Here is a 19,629-nt window from a genome sequence, read left to right on the forward strand (position 1 = left end):
AACTGAAAGCAGCTTGTCTCTTCTATGAATGTACTCTCTTAATACAGAAGAAATAGTCAGAATGGTTCTCAGGTGAAGTGTTTTGTTCTTATTTTGCTTGTCTGTTGCAGAACAAAGTGACTTCAATGACCTTCCTAACTGGCAAGGCAGTAGAAGATCTCTGCAGAATAAAGCAGGTAAACATTTTAATAGTTGACACTGAAAAATTGCTATCATATTTTTGGCTGTATGTAGCAGAGAAAATTCTAAGCAAATTGCTTCCATTCCTTACGGTAGATAAATTACATTACAGGTATCAGGCATTGTAATATTCTTGGAAAATATGGTATTATTAATGATGGAATTCAGCCATACATACTGAATATTGTCATGGAATCATAGAATGGTTTGCGTTGGAAGGGACCTTAAAGATCATCTAGTTCCAATCCCCCCCCCGCCATGGCCAGGGACACTTTCTACTAAGTGTTGATCAAGCTTTTACTCTTTTACTGAAACAGAACAGGATGATGTAAGATCTTCCTTAGATTTTTTTTTTTAATTGCTGTAGCTGGAAGAAAGAACATCAAAGAAAGGAGAAGAAATTATCTAGAAAGTTTTAAAAATAGTGTGTTTAGGTTATGACCACCAAGCTGTTTGATTTCTTTTGGGTACTTTTATCTGAATATACCTGAAATACTTGCATTAAGTAGTACTACACATTGTTCAATATTCTGATGCCCAGGTTAGTGTTAAACTGTCATTGCCTTTTATCTGCTTCATGGAATCATTTTTCATTAGAGAAATGCACCTTGAAAGTTAGCAGAATGCCATGAGAAAGGAGAAAATAAATCATTTATCCTCAGCACAAGTTTTTCTAGTCACATGATCTAATACATATTTATAGCACACATTTTATCATGCCATTTTTAATTCTTCAGGTAGCTGAAGACTTCAGTACTGAAACTCAAGTTCAGAATGGTATTCAGTCTTTGTACTTCTGTTGCTAAGCCATGTGAGAGATGCATGGTTTTTACACATAGAACAAAGTATTTTGAACAGTGTATTTGACACTGGGGTGACCCATTAAAGATACTTAAGGTTTCAAGCAAGCAGGTACCATATTGGGCTCAAAACTTTATTATTTGGATTATTGACAGTCAGTGATAAAATTCTTCATGAGGACACGTTTTGTTATTACAGGGAGACAGTTTGCTTTTCTCTACCTTGTAGCCTTAGAAAGCATTTAAGACACAGATACAGCTCCAAGAGATACTACCAATCTGAAGAAACAAAACTTTGGTTTAGTGGGCTCATACTAAACAGTGAAGTGTGAGTGTGTATGTAAGCAAACAGATCTAAAGCTTGTGTGTGTGTGCGTGTTTCTCATGAGCGTATATATGTAGATGAAAAATATTGATGGACACATACACACCCCCAAAAAATATTATTTTATTTATTATTATTTTTTTATTTTATTGTGAGACTGCTTACGCCTGGCCATCAAGTGCTGGACTCAGGATCATTTTTATAGCTTGTTTGTTATCTTTCTCCCTGGCCTTACTTCTTTCTGCTCAAACCCAGTGCCCAGGCATTTTTTCCAGGGATGGTTCACTCCCAGAAGACAGGTGGGACTTGATTCAGCTTTGCTTCTCTTTGCTGGACAGTCTTCTATCACTTCTCCAACAGGTTTTTTATCTTCAAACACACCCACATACTGTACCTTCTGTCTCATGGTATTTAAAAAAAATAGTCAGTCTTGTCTGCTGCAGCACATTTCAGTGCAGACACTGAGCATTAGCACAGAAATGGGAAAGAACAGATGTTAGCTTCATTATCATTGAGCCATATCATTGATATGAGGGAGGGCTTGGAGCAACCCAAGGGAGACTTAGGCCCACATGGGTTGCTCTGAGCAAAGATGTGAGGCACTGCAGTTTTTGGCTATCAGTAGTGACATCACAGTTTAAATCATATAACAGTATTTTTCAAAGCATATTTATTTCAAAATAATTTGATACAGTTTATTTTTCCTTTTTACAGTTATTAAGTCTTGCATCCCTTGATAAGTTTATCAGACACTGACTTCCATAGAGTTACAATTTCTGTGGCGGGGTTTTATGTGAACAGGAATGAAATAACTACTGATAAGTGTGTGTTATATTTTCATTTAAATTATGGCAGTTAGGGGTTTTTTTGTTCTTCTAATTAAAAGTAGTGAGCAAATATTATTTCAGAGTGGTTTTGAATATGTGAACTGTTGCTTAGAGGGTAAAAGGTGTAGATAGGCCAGTATTTCTAATAGGCTTTAAAAAACAAGAAATAAATGGCTGTATGTCATTGGTTTATAAGTTTATTTTTAATTTGAATTCACGAGGTTGAATGTTTTTATAATTGCACATGATAGTCTTAACTGCACAGGATGAAAATTTCATTTCAGAAACTGTATTGGTTCCATCGCTATATGAAGGGTTTGTTTTAGAGGTAAATGACTTACTTCGTTTGATGTAGTGTCAGTTCCCATCTTTCCCATATTCCTGTTTAATAGGTAGACTTGGATTCAAGACATATTGGCTGGGTAACAAGTGAACTTCCTGGGGGTGATAATCACATCATCAAAATTGAATTGAAGGGTCCAGAGAACACACTAAGAGTTCGACAAGTGAAAATTCTTGGATGGAAAGACGGTGAAAGCATCAAAATAGCAGGCCAGATTTCTGCAAGTGTTGCTCAACAAAGAAACTGTGAATCTGAGACACTGCGAGTATTCCGACTTATTACATCCCAGGTGGGATTTTAATGATGTGAAATCATTCAATAATCATTTAAGTATGTGAAATAATAATCATTTAATGATGTGAAATCATTAAATACTATGAAAGTTAGTGTAAATTGTAGACTTGCAGTACTTTATGTTTATATTGTAATGTAAAATGTCACACTTGCACAAGTTTATCTTTCAGATAAGCTAACTGTCACAGTCTTTCTTCCAGGTATTCGGAAAACTCATCTCTGGAGATGCTGAGCCAACCCCAGAACAAGAGGAAAAAGCACTGTTGTCTTCCCCAGAAGGAGAAGAAAAAGTACACAATGTATTTATTTGTATTCTATCAATAATACTTTGCTGAAAAAATTACTCAGGATGATTTTCAGTATTTGTCCTATGTCTTATGCTAAAGAATTTTCAGATCAGAACAGAAATAAAATGTCACAATTGCTTATTTTTTAAAATTAATCGATACTGGCTTTTATTAGTAAATTATAATTGGGGCATATCTTTTAATGGAAACATCAATTATGCCTACAATTACAGAAATACTTGACACCTGCAGCGATGGTCAGCCTGAAAGTCCTTCTTGTGTATTATGTCGTGCCTCAGGAGGGGCTCTGTTGGTGTCTCTAGTATTAAGAAACCACACTAGTATCCTTTTACCGCATAGTCTTCCAGCAAGAATAGTTTCATAGTTGCTCCTGAAGAAGTCCCCGTATATGGACTGTTGTGTTTTAACAGCCAAAATTGGACTGTCGCCAGTGAAAGGAATTCTGGTTTTCAGATGATAGATGGTTTTGCTCTAGCCAGAACCTTGTGACAATAAGTTCCATAATTGAATTATTAATTTCTAACAGTGTATTTTTCTCACACATGCTGTGTGGTAACTTAGTTATGTGTTCCCTGTTTCCATTATTATGAAATGTATGAACTGAAAAGTATATTCCATGCACTGCTTTACAGAGGTAATCAGTGAAGAGGCTGAATCTTGTATGATTATACTTGACTTGTTTTGCTTGTAGATTATTTTATATTTCTTTTCTGTTGTATTTTATTTCATGATCAAATTTCCTCTAAGAAAGTAAATACATCTAAGAGGTATTTATTAACCACAGTTAAATTGATTGTGCTTAGATATCTTACTTCTCTGTAATAGAAAGCTACAAACTTTTACAACAGCTTGTTGGTATTTCATGCTAATTGCTACAGTAATTAGGAAATGTTCTTGAACCCTTGATCTAATATTAAATACACTTTTTATAAAGGCAACATCAGATGCAGACCTCAAGGAGCACATGGTAGGGATCATATTCAGCCGGAGCAAACTGACAAATTTGCAGAAGCAGGTTTGTTCATTCTGAAATGCTTTGTAGTTCAAATATTTGTGTGTTATGATAAATGTGCTCATTTCCAATGAATATAGAACCTTTTATATGACACTCTCAGTTCTTCTGTTGTTCTTTATAATCACATTTTTATTTATATTTTAAATAGCATGTGTGTGGATTTTATATGAAAAACCTGCTGAAACTGACACTGAAAAAAATCCATTTTAGTAGGATTTAAGAAAAAACCCATGCTATTATACTCAATATGAAAACTTTATAATTGAGTTATAAATGGCACTCATTCATGTTTGCTGGTAATAATAGCATTATAGTAGGCCATCTCAGATTTCTAGGAGAGGATCAGTGACAGTTTAGATTCTTAAGTTTGCACATTTTCAGCCCATTTCTGTAATCAAAAAGTATTTGGGTTTGATAAAATGTAATCATAAAAAATAATCAATGCATATATCATTAAATTATTATTTCCTGCAGCCAGTGAAAGATTGGCTTTGTGGTCTTCTTAATTATCTTTGTTTTTCTTTAAAAAGTGGTTTTTCTTCTTTTTTTCTTTTTTTTTTTTTTTTTTTGAATACTTTCTTTTTAATATACCAACTAAAGCATCTCTAATATTGTCTTCATTAAACCTATCATGAGACAGACATTGCCGTAAAGATTTTCACAGTAATACAAGAGGTTTTGGATTAATTTTGAAGTTTTTTAGACTAGTAAGTCAAATCTACCTTTTTTTTTGTCACCCATCCTAGAAAGCTTTCAAATCTCGTAAGTTTTTTAACATGCTATTGGTAAAATGAAAACACAGTTTCTAAGATATATTTTTTAATCTTCCTGAAGAGTAAACTAAATAAGAGCCTAAGTATTTTAGTAAGCCCCTTTCTTTTGTGAGTGTAGAGTAAATGTATTTCTTTGGGGGTTTTTTGGGGGAGGGGAAGGAGGAAGTACTGTTAACCTGAATTCTATGCAAAAAGCAAATTAAATGGCAGAAACTACAATAAGAAAATACTTATTTCAGTGAAATTTTCCAGAATGAAGATGATCAAATTCAGTATTAAATCTAAATATTAATTCTGAAGATTTTTAATCTTTACTCTGACTTTAAATCTGAACTTTATTCTTCATTTGAATTTATGTTGAAAAGTAATTTAAGTACAGACCAAATTTCACAGGCTTCCCATTTTAGTCATAGTTGTGAAGTTACATAAAATGCAATCTTTTTCACTTTGTAAAGAGTTATTATGTATTTGGCTTCTGTTTGGATAGGTATGTGCTCATATAGTCCAGGCCATACGAATGGAAGCAACCCGTGTACGTGAAGAATGGGAGCATGCCATTTCCAGCAAAGAGAATGCCAACTCGCAGCCTAACGATGAAGATGCTTCTTCTGATGCTTATTGCTTTGAGCTATTGTCAATGGTTCTGGCACTGAGCGGTTCCAACGTAGGCCGGCAGTATCTGGCTCAGCAGCTGACTCTGCTCCAGGATCTCTTCTCATTGCTACACACTGCTTCTCCCAGGGTGCAGAGACAGGTGAGTGCTAACAAGTTTTACGTGTCCGATACATAAATACATGTAAAGTCCAGCATCACCAAAATTTGACTGTATAGAACTATTTGTAGGAAGCACAGTGTTGAAGACAATGAAGGCTACAGTTATGAAATTGTAACAAATTCACTTTTGAGTAAGTTTGCAATGCATTGTTGCCAAGAGCTAGAACTCAGGTGTAGGAACCCAAAGCTGCTTAATTAATGCTTATGTCATTATGAACCTCAATCAGCAAACTATTCTGAAACACCTTTGAGTAATATCACTCTTCCCCTTTCGTGTCTCTGTTCTGAAGGATTTGGAATAGGGCAGGATAAATTGCTTTCTCAAACTGTACAATAAATGGATGTACGGTTTGCTTGGCAGAGGCTATTACTGGAATGAAGTAGGATGCACAAAAGCAATTAATCATGTTAATTTTGATCTTTCACAAGATGTTATCATTTATTTATAATTATTTATAGATTATAAATTACATTTATAAATTATATTTAGATAATTTTGATTTATAATTATTTATAATTATTCATTTATTTCTATTTTATCATTTCTTTATTTTTATCATTTTGATCTTTCACAAGCAAACGGCCTTCCTTTTGGAGTGGTGCTGCAAAGGATTCTTCAGTGAATCTAAACTTCACAGCATTCAGTGAATCTTACTTCACAGTATCCCAGTTGTTCACATTTCGATTCATCCGTGTCCTGTTACATATGTCCAGTTTGTCACGTATTTCCTTTCTGTCACAATGACTAAGAAGTCTCTTTTTTTAAGATGAAAGGTCAGATTCTGAAGTTGGCACTGCCTTGTGATGGCAGTACTTAACTTTAGACCAGTGTTACGTATTACATTTCAGAATTGAAGTTCATGCGTTGCATTTGTCTGCCTTATTTATAAATTATTATATATAACTGCAAGAACCAGAGGTGCTCCTAAGAGCTCTTAATTTTCCATATCTCAAATGTATGAAGTTGTAAAAGCTGTTTTGTTTATTTATTGTAAGTAAGAATTCTGTATAAAAATCAGTTAAGTTTTCAGATGTGTAAGGAAACTCCTGAGGTGACTGCTTTTATTTTGGGAAGATCTCATGGCCACTGCACTGTGGGGAAAGGGTCTGAGAGTCAGTTGTACAAATATCTGTATCACTGTTGTCCTAAGTCCAGTACCAAGCATATTTTTGTTATTATATGAAGACCAAGTATTATTTGAGTGAGACTGGCTCTAGTCTCTTTGGCATTGTCTCATTGGGTATATTAATAAGCACTTCAAAGCAAGATAGACACCTTACAGAATTACAGGTGTGATTTAAGTACAGAAAGTAGGTTCAGTCCTTACTGAAGTAACTTGTGAAGAAAGACCTTATTTGATTTTGTTTGAAAACTCTAGCTGTCTGAGTAAGGATTCTGGTGTTCTGATTTTATTCTCCAGGTAACATCATTACTAAGACGTGTTTTGCCCGAGGTAACCCCTAGTCGCCTGGCTAGCATTATCGGAGTGAAGTCTCTTCCGCCGGCAGATATAAGTGATATCATTCACTCAACAGAAAAAGGAGACTGGAACAAACTAGGTATCTTAGACATGTTTTTGGGATGCATTGCCAAAGCTCTCACTGTACAGCTAAAAGCCAAAGGAACTACAATAACAGGGACAGCTGGCACTACTGCAGGCAAAGGAGTTACTACAGTCACACTTCCCATGATCTTCAATTCCAGGTTTGTTTAAAAATACGTATATATTCTCAAGCTAAAAACACAAAATAATGACATTCTTTGAAGTCAGTTATGTTGTCTTTGTTTTATAAATGGAAGAAAATTTGTAACTGAGTATGAATTTCTCTGTGCTGGATTTTGACAAGTAGTAACTAATTAACTTGAATTTATTTCATGTCCCTTGCAGCTATATTCGGCGAGGTGAAAGCCACTGGTGGATGAAGGGTTCAACACCTACACAAATTTCAGAGATCATTATTAAACTCATTAAAGACATGGCAGCAGTAAGTTTCTATGCTTTAAATGTGTGGAGGATATTCATATATTTCTGATAATGAAGAGTAGATTTTTTAATTGCTTTCTTATTACACTTAGTACTGGGTTGAGCTGTTTAAATATGAGTCCAGTCTGAAGAAGAAAAGGGTATAGCCTTCTAGGTAGAGTCTAGGCCTAGAAGCAGTAGGAACTGAGTTCTGATTCTGCTAAAGAGAAATCTAGTTTTGAAATAAGCTTTTAAATAAGTCACTTGTACTAGAAACTTAAGAAGTAAACAGTAATTGTGTGTCATTTTCTACATTATTAACTTGGAAGCCTGCTATTGTTAATCTTGAGCACTCAGAACTCCACTTGGAACCAGAAAGTGTCTGTGGAGTAAGATAATAGTGTTGTTTTCATGTCACTTTATGTAGATTTTATATTTGGAGTTTCTGGTAAAGACTGCATGTTACGATTGCTGCCTTTCAGTCTAACTGAAATCTACATTTATAGTTGTTTATTACTTTAACCACCCGGGTTGAATTCTTCCATAGTTATGTCTGCTACAGGCAAGTTTTTTGGCAGAATTCAATGAAAAGTGATTCACCTGTTTCCAAAGTCAAAAAACCAAAACACAACAGGTTTTGTATATATATATACATATATATATATATATATATATATATATATATATATATATATATATATATATATATACATATATATATATATATATATATATATATATATATATATATATATATATATACTGGGAAAAGAGCTTAGATGGGAGGTTGGTTTTGTTTTCCTTAATTCTGTACCTATTTCAATGAGATGCTCTAAATGACCCAGATTTTCCCCTGTGATTAACCTTTGACAGTTTTTTCGCTATGTTCAGCTTTGGAGTCCTGTTTTCTAAGCCATTCATTGTGTTTAGATTAAGGCGATCCCTTCTGAGAGTTGCTGAAGCTGGATTGGAATTCTCTGCAATTGCTATTGTTGATTCTGACCAAGATTTCAGAATCTCACGATTTGTCTTTAGTTAAGAGTTACAATTAAAGTGCGTCTCATCCTCAGCAGTGCTGGTCCTTGCATAAAATGGTCACTTAGTCTTTGCTTCCGAAGGTCCAGTGACTAAAGGGAAAAGGTCTGTTGTAGGTGCCACTGTGATCCTGCATGTTGGATTTCTATTTCTGCTTACTTTATCAACGCTTTAGGAAATTGCATATAAAAATTAGGACCCCCAAAAATAGCAGTTGCAAAGGCAATTAAGTACTCAGAAGATAGTAAATGCCAGCATTAAGATGGTGTGCACCTGTAAGTATATGCCCATATGTTTTTCTCAGGCACCGTGCTTCTTTCAGTGTGTAAGATGAAACATATATTGGGAATTAATTGAGGTGGGGGGGGCGGTTCAAGACCTTTTTAAGGTTTGTCAGTATCACCTGTAGCCATTATTGGTAGGTATGCTTTGGGTAAGCAGGAAAATATCAGGAAAATGCTGGATTCTCTTTTGCAGCATTTTTAAATAGTTAGAATCATAGAATCATAGAATAGTTAGGGATGGAAAGGACCTCAAGATCATCTAGTTCCAACCCCCCTGCCATGGGCAGGGACACCTCACACTAAACCATCCCACCCAAGGCTTCATCCAACCTGGCCTTGAACACTGCCAGGGATGGAGCACTCACAACCTCCCTGGGCAACCCATTCCAGTGCCTCACCACCCTAACAGGAAAGAATTCTGGGCAAGCCTTTTAAAGCAAACTCTCTAGTCCTTGTTTTATGGGATTTTGGCTCACATGATGATGGGAGAGCCTGTCCCTTAATGAGCAGCTGATTAAAACTAAGCTGAGCAGAAGTTTTGCCAGGTATCAAAGAATGAGATTAGTAGAAATAGATACTGGCTGGCTGACTAGAAAGAGATGCTTGTATTGTTGTCTAAGCAGCTCCTCCAGCCAAGACTTTCACCAATGAAACTTTTGTATCTGCTAATATCTGGTTCTCCAAAACCACTGTAGAATTAGTAGGGAAGTTCTTAACCCTCTGGTGTTAGATATGGCAACTTGTATGCTTATCCAGAGTATGCTAGGCTCCATCTCCCACATACCTGTTAGCTTTCCAATAGTGCTGGCTGTTGGGTCCTGAATTCTCTTGTTTAAGAGAATGTAAATATTTATTACAAAAGGAGAGGGATCAAGTCACTTAGGTAAAGTGTAGTCCTCTCAGGTGTGGATATAAATCCCTTTCAGTAGATTCTGAATTGCTTAAAGAGTAGCAGCTCCTACAGGAATGACTGGGACTAAGTTTACTCTGAAGTATTCAGTAGCCAAACAATAAGGTTCTTCCTCTCCTCTTCTATGAAGAAGAGATCTGAACTTTATTCCATTTCATTCTAGATGAGGGAGACCTGACTGAGGCTATTTAAGGGTGGGAGTAATAATGTTTCTTGATCATGTTTTGTCAGGGACCTCTGTGGTTTAGGCATACTCGAAACTTGTTCTGGGGTTCAGCCCTGTTACCCAAAAGAGAGTGGAGGACTAAAGGGGTCCTGGTTTACAAACCTTTCTCTGAGGCTTTTTTAGAACTGTATCTACATCCAAGTTAGTCACTATAGCTTCCTTTTTAGAGTCCAGTGAGTGTTAATTATTTTTGTCACTTTTAGCATGAGGTTTACAAATGAAGAGATTACATTTAGGATTCAGCAGTCTCTGAATGAGGAACTTTGGGGTAGGAGGTGCCATGGGTTCAGAATCTTCAAGGCTGGTTAAGAAAGTGTGCTATAGTTCTGATGTTTTCTGTGTACTCTCTTTATTTCTTTCAAATATTGAAACTGTGGAGAGTATTCAGGAACACCAAGCTAGGCAAGCAAAGCTGATTTCTCTAGGGATCCACTGTAATCTATGTGTTGTTCAGTCACTTACCTGTGCTCCAGCTCTATATCTTTCTCTTGGGGGGGGCTTTAGGAATATGCCTTTTCATTCTTCAAATCATATGCCCTCTGCCTACACCAACTTGGTTATTGCAATAGCTGCTCAGAGACTACCTCAGTCAGTCACCTCAATATTTGAGGGCTGATGTTTGAGATCTGTCTGATATAAAAACACATGAATTGTCAAAGTCATCCCTGACTTCCTCTTCTATCTTGCAATGCTAACCTGATGTTGCTTGTAGCAGCTCCAATTACAGTTTTAGTTGTTCTTAATAAAAGCTGTAAGAAACTGAGTTTTCTCTTTAACAGGGCCATCTGTCAGAAGCTTGGTCCCGTGTGACGAAGAATGCTATTGCTGAAACCATCATAGCTCTGACCAAAATGGAAGAAGAATACAGGTCACCAGTGAGGTGCATTGCAACAACCAGGGTAAGAATTTTATTACACTTAACATTAGTTCACTGCAAATGTGCAGTAGGAGCCTATCCAGCAGCCTTCCTATATTTTAGAAGAACCTTCCTTATACAGGATTTTTCAAGAAACAATACCTAACATGTATGGTTTATAGTCTCCAAATCTAGCTGTGTGCATTATGGACAGGTAGTGTTTGTCCTCATAAGTCTTGCTTTCTCTGTGTCACACCAGATACAGTTTTATTCTTTGTAGTAGAAATACACCAGTAAAAACTGAATTGTGTTTAAATATGCATCTTGGGTACCTCCCAAATAATGAGGAAAAAGTGTTATGTTTATACATTGGGGGTTTTATCCTTGAGGTATAATTCTCCTTTAAGTTTGTGATATTTGTGATAAATTTTACTCAATTTATGAGCCCATTTGTGTAGAAAATTCCATAATATGTGTCAGCTGTCTTGTTCCAACACAGTTATTTTAAGTGGTTTGACTTCTAGGTCATCAGCCACATCTCAAGGCTGTTACAAAAACACTCAGTAACAAACATTCTCTAGGACAATTAAGCTAAACTTCACCTCTGTCCAGTCTCAAAACGACAAAACATTTGCTGAGCCCATTATTATTTACATGGGGTGGGTTTTTTTTCCTTTCCCTTTACTTCTTCCATGAATCTTTTCTAGAAGTTGGGACTAATTTAACCTTACTAGGTTGCTTGAAACACCATGAAAAGCATACTTGTAAATTATTGCATGGCTTGTCAAGCATAATAACGACATGTAAAAGAAGAGGTTTGCAGTGGTTACAAGCATTTGACACTCATGTTATTTTCGATCTTAAAAGGCTGTGCCACTTACCCTTTTCATCCTGTTACTCGTATATTCTCTGCTTTTTGGAAGACACAATCTCGGAGTCCCACCAGCTCCTGCTGTCCTGTGTTAGTTTAAGCAGGTCAGGAGCCCTGACCACTCCTTGTCAATGAACTTAGTTCTGTCATGGAGGTGTTGTTTTGGGGGTTGGGAGTCCAACAGACTTTTCTCAACAAAAGCTATTTTGTTCAAATCAAACCTTTGAGCAAAACCATTGCAAAATGCACCTGACAAGTGTATTTCAGTTTGGGTTGCAGGCCTGTCAATAAGTTATCCTCACGTAGCTCGACTCTCTAGAATTTCACTGTAGTCATTGGAGAGGAAGAGGGGAAAGAAGCTTCCTTTGTAGAATAGTTAGCTCAGAACCCTCTTCTAGGTAATCTCAAACGCCCCATGCAGCAAGGGTAGAACATAGGGAAACCAAATAGCCTCATTGAGCTGAAGTTCTGTTGTTGACATACCTGAAAGAAACAAGGTAGTTCCCAGAAATTCAGTGAATTTTATTGCGTGCTTGACTTCTTGTGGAAAATAGAAAACTTGCATTGTATGAGCAGGCTTCAGCTAATGATGATACTGTTTGCAGGTTAACAGTGACATTCTTATCTGCCAGAGTTCATATCTTTAGTGTTTGGAGTGGGTTTTTTGTTTGGGTGGGGTTTTTTGCTTGGAGTTTTGTTTGGATTTTCATATATATATATATATATATTTCTAAAACATTTAATTCTGCCTTTCCTTTCAATAGCTATGGCTGGCATTAGCATCCCTCTGTGTACTTGATCAGGATCATGTTGATAGACTATCCTCAGGAAGATGGATGGGAAAGGATGGACAACAGAAACAGATGGTGAGACTGACTCATACCTTTTTGTGTTTATTTTGATTTATTCAGTAGTCAGAGAATTTAGAATGATAGGAAAAGCTAGCCTTGGCCTAACCTTATTGCTCCCTTTTGTTCCCAGTGGAGATGTACATACATGTTTGAAGTATTTGTTCTAAACAAGCACTGCTCAGAAAAACAAATTTCCAACTTAGAACAGGTGGCAGTTCTATTGGTATTCAGGATGGAGCAAGGCCTTCCTAACACCTGTAGGACTGATTTTTGAGAGCAGATGTGACATGCTCTATCAAAGTTTTTTTCTCTCTGGATCTCTGTCACATAATGCAGTCAATTCTGGTTTTGTGCAATAACTTCTCTGTAACTTAGCTTCCTCTTCCCTATCTCAGAGAGTGATTACCCCAAAGAGAAAGAAACGTTCTAACTGGATTTAGTAAAGCTGCCATTTACCCAGAGAATTTATAACTTTAATATGGAATATGATGGATTGAATTTCTGTCTATATTTCTCCAGTATCACAAAAAGCTTATGATTTTTTTTAATACCCATCTGGAAAGACCAAAATGATGAAGCTGATCTCATTATAACTTGGTTAGGTGCATCCCTCTGGGAGGCAAGGGAAGACTGTGACTTGCGACTAGCAGCTGAGGATGCTTCGAGCAAAGAAGCCTCCTAAGCAGTTTAGTATAGTTAGAATGAGCATACAAGGAGACAGAGAGCTGCAGCAGCAGCAAGGACTAAAACCCTGCTGAGACAGTTTCTGAGATAATTAAGAAAGTCAAGGGACTCCTGCAGAGCTTTGGAAGTGTCAGAGGAGTGGTCCAAGACATCATTGAGCAGGGATGCTGAACCCAGTCTGAAATTCCCCACTCCTATATTGTACCAGGATATTCAGATGTTGAGGTGAACTTTGTGTCCCCCTACCAGGACTGTTGTTGAAAGGATTCTGTTCTGAGTTGCTTGAACAGTATCATGGAAAACAACGTTCTGGGAGTATGATGGAGACTTGTTCTCAGACGTATGCATATGCATAATCAAATCAGTCATTGAACTCTTTATTTGTACAGATATTTTGAACTGCAAAACAGAATTGTGTTAAATTTAAATATATATACGTATCAGTGGAGCAATTCAATTTTATGATGGATTTTAAAGTTTATTACTACAGCTGTATTATCTCTGAGTTATAGGTGGCCTACAGATTTGATTAATGTTTGAAGAGAGTAAGCATGCCATATCAAAGTAATGAAGGGTAAATATCCTGCCTGTTGACTGACCCAAGTACTCATAGCAGAACTTCTCTGTTAACATGCCCATAACCCGTTATTGTTACCACATAAATCTTTTCTCAGACTAGTTGAAAAGTGTCTCAACTATACTATTGAAAGCCACATTTTTGCTACATCATGCAAAATAGGAGATGAAGAATGTCAGAAGAACCGATGTAGTAAATTATGGGGGTTTTGTATCCTGGAGTAGTTATTTAGATACTGATGATTCTAAAGATACAATTAATAGTCTAAACATGCTCTTTACTCCCTTTATTGATTTGGGCGGGGATGAATGGGGAGAGAATAAAAACAGATGCAGAAAGGAAATGAGGGATTTAATAGAATTATTTCTTCTTTTTTTTTCCTCCAGCCAATGTGTGATAACCATGATGATGGTGAAACTGCCGCAATCATTCTATGTAATGTCTGTGGGAACTTGTGTACAGATTGTGACCGATTCCTTCATCTCCATCGGCGAACAAAATCTCATCAGAGACAGGTAGAGTACATGTGACATCGTGTTGTGTGCACTGCATGCATTGTGTACATTTCCCCTATTAATATATAACCAACAGGCAGTAGCAAGTATCAAACCTGAAAATGGCGTTTTCCCTCATTCTGGAAATGGGACAGATAATTTCCCGTTTAATTTGTTTTAGGGTTTTTGGGGGGGGGGTTTTAGTTAAATTCCCTTGTCCTTTATCTTTTGAAGATTAGAAAATCTGTAGCAGTCCCTAATTCTAACGCTTATGCTACGTAAGCTTTTTTTCTCTCTTGTTCTGACATTGTTTAGGAACATTTTTAGGAGAATCTAGGAACTTCTTAAGTAAACTTTGGTTCTTTATTTCTGTTAAATTGTTATCTCCTTTACTGCTTCTGTCATATGAGTCAGTGCTTGTCAACCCCTAATTTTCAATGTAGATACCGTTTTAAATATCCAGGAAGACCACTTGACAGCAGATATTCCTACTTGTTCCTTTATGTCAGTCTTCTCTTATTTTTCAATATTCCTTCAGCTCTCACTGTCTTTCACAGCTAAGTATGTTGTCATATCCATAACCTTGAAATTGTCCTGACTTCTTTTGGTCTTGTTTTTAGAATTGAAACATCTCACCTCTTTGACTTAGATGAGTTTTTATAAATTGCTGTGTACTCTGCTAATTAGTTTTCTTTTGTGTTATTCTTTTATCCTCTTCATCTCTAAACTTGAAGCTACATTCTCCTTTGAATATTTCTTTTTCTAATTGAAATTAATGTTGAAGATTCTATTACTTGTGAAACTACTGAGCATTTCCCCTTTTTTGACTATTTCTCTTTTGTGGTCCTTTATTTTCCCTTTTCTCTGATTATTTACCTATGTACAAAAGCTAAATATAAATCTACACATTAATAAAGTTAATTTAATAGAAATCGTTCCTCTTCTCCTAGAGTGCATCTACATCAGCTTTTTAGTTAGAATCAGGAATGGGCTTTTGAAACAGATACATTTATCTCTCTTTAACATGCATTGATTTGTGTTGTAGAGCAGCTTTGGAGTGCATGAACTGGATTCCTTTCTGGTGGGACTAAAAACAACAAAACAAGATAGATGAAGGGACACACTGCTAATGGTCATCAGTGCAGGGGATCAGCTAGTCTAGAGCACGTGTGATGTAAACATCAGGTCATGGGCACTGAGTTTGACTCTACAGATCTCCTTGGTGCCTCAGCATTGGCAGTTTAGACTCAGCCTGGAAGGTGCATGGGGATCTGTTACTTTCTTTGCCAGAGTCTTTGCAATCCCCTTTGAAATTTTCCTGTTTTGTCATCACAAGAAGGTTATTTTTTTATGTCTACTCTTCCTTCATGCACAGCACAGTCTAGTCTCATTTATTTTTCTGATTTCTCCTATATAGCCTGTTCAGATTACAGTTGATAAAAAGTAAGTTCTTACCTCACAGAAGTCCTCACATCTCTCCTTTAATCTGTCCAAAATAGCTACTTATCAGATTTTTCCTATTTACTTCTAAAAGCATGTTTAAACTTTTACTCTTTATTCACCACCTTTTTACCTTTACATCTCTTGTGTTAAGCACCTAAATTTAAACTGTCATGTTCCCTGTCTCCTGTTTTCTGTTATCTTTGTTCTTTGTCCATCTTCTGTCATACATTCCTCTCTTTAACATATTTTCTCTCCCTTCAGGAAAGGACAACCCGTAAGTTACTATGATCTGCTTATGCGCATACTCTGTGAAGTAATTAGGGGTTAATTTCATGATTCCAATGAGAAGTAATACGAAGTTTAAATTGAGTGTATACATCCCCATACCCAGGAACATTCTAACATGTATTGCATTGCAGGTGAAATGAAAGAGAACAGAACTGCCTTCAAAACCTAGGAAAGGAGAAACTGCATAAAGTCCACTAAGGATTTCATGCGGTTTTTTGATTTTGCAAAAATTTTACATTTTCCTCATTGTAGCCAAAAGCATCCACTATTTATATAAAAGTCAAAAATATTAATATTACACACTTAAATAATTGTTACTGCATAGTACATATTATTATAATCGTAATTATCAATGTTGCTTTGATCAACTATTAGTATGGTGAAGATAGTGTTACCTTGTGCTTTTAATATACTATGGCCTACTAGATGAGTTGGATAGTAGTTACGAAGTCATAGGTCCATATTTTTAAGTGGAAAAAATGCTGTGCAGCATTAATCTTACATATTTTTATTTCTAAAAACACCTTTATCCATACTGCAATATATGCAAGTTAATAGAATGCCTGAAGAAAAGCATCTTGCAGTAGACACTCTAGAGAATCTATAAAACATCTGATGAAAACCCAAAAAAGCAGTGACAAAGATAACATATAGAGATGCTATTTATTATCTGTTTGGTCAACCTGACAGGTATTCAAAGAAGAAGAAGAAGCTATCAAAGTCGATCTCCATGAGGGTTGTGGCAGGACCAAACTTTTCTGGCTGATGGCACTAGCAGATTCTAAAACTATGAAGGCTATGGTGGAGTTTAGAGAACAGACAGGTAAAACACAACTGTTATTGCACTTTATCCTGATGATTTTTACCTTTTAAATGGGCATTTGTCAAGCGGTTGGGGAATCAATCAGTTGGGTTTTTTACCTGGTTTAGGGCAATGCTTTTAATCTTTTGTTAATGAAAATAAAATAGTTCAACTGCATAAGAATTGCTGTTTTTCTGGTGAGTTTCTGCATTTGTTGTTTAAATGTCTATTGTTAGAATATCAGTCTCTCCTGTGTCCCATTACAACAATTTCTGGTTTTGTTTACTCAGGCAAGCCAACCACCAGCAGTTCCGAAGCATGTCGTTTCTGTGGATGTAGGAGTGGAACAGAGTTATCAGCAGTGGGAAGCGTTTGTTCTGATACAGATTGCCAGGTGTGTATTAACAAGTATCAAACTTTATTAATTCCATAAATAGAAAAGACTGTAGGATCAAAATGATTTCTTCTTTTGAGTAAACCTTGTTCATCCCTGTGGTCCATTTAAAATCAGAGTTTTCATATGAAAAGGTTTTAATACTGAATATTATAATTCAGATACTTCTGAATTTGTAAATGTTTAATTACAGGCTACAAACACCAGCAGTCAATCAAAATATTGGGTAGTTTCAATACTGTCTTCAGAAGTATCTTAAGTTTTCACAACAGCATTTGACTTACAAAGTAATATGCACGCTGTCAACGTAAAGTCTAGTGTATTGGAAATCTTGATAAAAGTAGTTTGTGTTAACAATCTATTTATTATGTGAGCATAGAACATTTAGGGCTTGGCCAGATTTGTCAAATGTATCCTAATACACACACTGTACAAAAGCTGCAGTTTTTCTCAAGTACCTGCTGTAGCAGTTACACAATGCGAATCATGATTCTTTCCTCTTCTTCTACTGCACAAACCAGTAATGCTTCAAAAAGCAACATTATATCAGACCCCATCCAGTGGTCTGGTATTTTCCAGAGGGGAAGAAAGGGACTGATTAATTATTTACTTTCATTTAATAGGAGTATGCTAAAATTGCATGCAGCAAGACACACCCCTGTGGCCATCCATGTGGAGGCGTCAAGAATGAAGAGCACTGTTTGCCGTGCTTGCATGGCTGTGATAAGAATGCTACAACTCTTAAACAAGATGCTGATGACATGTGCATGATCTGCTTTACTGAAGCACTTTCAGCAGCACCAGCTATCCAGGTATATCTTTTTTGTCCCCATTTAGAGATTAATATTATGGTTGAAATATTAATTGTGGAAGAAGTTAAAATATGAAGTCCTTCAAATCATACTCTTAAGAAATTGAAGACAGACACTGTAACAGTACATAAATTACTTTAAAAGCTTTCTTTTTGTCTGGCACTACTGCTGTTTCAAGACAGCAGACTATCAATTTAGATTGCTGTGTTTGCTTCATTAAAATATATGCTAATTTATAAATTAGTAAAACAACTGAGGTAATTAATGGATATACTTCATATTATTTCGTATGTTCACCGGCAGTTTTGGAGTGGAAAGGTTATAATTTAAATGACCATTTTATATTCTTTCTCTCTGTTAAGAAGAAAATAAGGGTCTTCTAGGATTTAATTCTGTAATTGATATATGTTGCCACTTGATCTTCTACTTCAGTGGTTAATTGAACTGAGGTGTTCACTCACATGTATTCTTTTCTAAAGCTGGACTGCAGCCACGTTTTCCATTTGCAATGCTGTCAACGAGTACTAGAAAACAGATGGCTTGGGCCAAGGATAACTTTTGGGTTTATGTCCTGTCCGATCTGTAAGGTAAATGAGCTACGTGCTTACTGCCTAGGTCAAACAAGCTACTTAATACTGTCTTGTCTCTATTTTTTATTAATAATATATTGCTTGTCACAATATAACTTACTTGTACGTCACTTGTTTCCTTAATTTTTCATGTCGCTAAAGAAATGGTATCCTTGATGTATCTTCTTACCTTTCCATACTGTTCCCTGAAGTAAAGGTCCTCTTAAAAAGAAAGCATAATGGAGACATTATATTAATGCTAATTTATTCTTAGCACCATCAGTTTGTAAATTCCCCATATTTGGCAACAGTGGGGAGGGGAGGAAGTAATCTTAACGCACATTATTATCTGAAGCAGAAAACTTGGCTTATCTATTTTACTAAACCCTTTTAAAGCTGCTTTGCTTTTCAGTATGAGGACAGAGCTGAAGAATACATGTACTTGATTCAGTTTAAATTGCTAAAACTTCCTCTTGTGCTCTACAAAATTGTAATCGCTGTAAGGAAAAGCATATGATAGCTGCAGGGAAGGGAGAGCACCGTAACACCCTAGGAATGTGAAATTTGTGAATGACCAGCCATTCTGCATGTTCTGTTTCTTCCTTCATGCTGTGTTTTGGTAACTTACGGCAATAGCTTGTGATCATTAAACGATAAATAGCTTGCAGTAATGAGGACTGTTAGTCATTAGTCCTCATTGCTGAGCAGTAAATCAAAAAGGACCCAAATTAGAGAAAACATACAGTCAGAATATTCCTGTGCTGTGGTGCGCATTTCATGTACCCTTTACCATCCCTCTGTGGTTGTTACAGTCTATTGTAAGGGCTGATGATTTCATGTAACAAAAGACCATATAAATAGCATTCCTGGTTATTATTTTTGCAGCAAAAAAGCATTTTGCAGCAAATAAAGCATTATCAGTAATTTTTT

At 36.1% G+C, this 19,629-nt stretch overlaps 1 protein-coding gene across 1 annotated transcript in view; it reads left to right on the top strand.

The window, feature by feature from the left end:
* MYCBP2 (MYC binding protein 2) overlaps positions 1–19,629 on the top strand; it is a 180,510-nt gene that overhangs the window by 156,729 nt on the left and 4,152 nt on the right. The window contains exons 66-79 of the mRNA XM_065678093.1: positions 111–176; positions 2,525–2,764; positions 2,970–3,068; positions 4,012–4,092; positions 5,353–5,619; positions 7,061–7,344; positions 7,529–7,625; positions 10,838–10,957; positions 12,550–12,651; positions 14,284–14,412; positions 16,813–16,945; positions 17,215–17,318; positions 17,942–18,130; positions 18,610–18,717. Of these exons, the coding sequence (XP_065534165.1) occupies positions 111–176; positions 2,525–2,764; positions 2,970–3,068; positions 4,012–4,092; positions 5,353–5,619; positions 7,061–7,344; positions 7,529–7,625; positions 10,838–10,957; positions 12,550–12,651; positions 14,284–14,412; positions 16,813–16,945; positions 17,215–17,318; positions 17,942–18,130; positions 18,610–18,717 (2,019 nt within the window). The remainder of the gene's footprint in view (positions 1–110; positions 177–2,524; positions 2,765–2,969; positions 3,069–4,011; positions 4,093–5,352; positions 5,620–7,060; positions 7,345–7,528; positions 7,626–10,837; positions 10,958–12,549; positions 12,652–14,283; positions 14,413–16,812; positions 16,946–17,214; positions 17,319–17,941; positions 18,131–18,609; positions 18,718–19,629) is intronic.

The sequence above is a fragment of the Lathamus discolor genome, chromosome 4, assembly GCF_037157495.1.
Source record: "Lathamus discolor isolate bLatDis1 chromosome 4, bLatDis1.hap1, whole genome shotgun sequence".
In the NCBI taxonomy this organism is placed as follows: domain Eukaryota; kingdom Metazoa; phylum Chordata; class Aves; order Psittaciformes; family Psittacidae; genus Lathamus; species Lathamus discolor.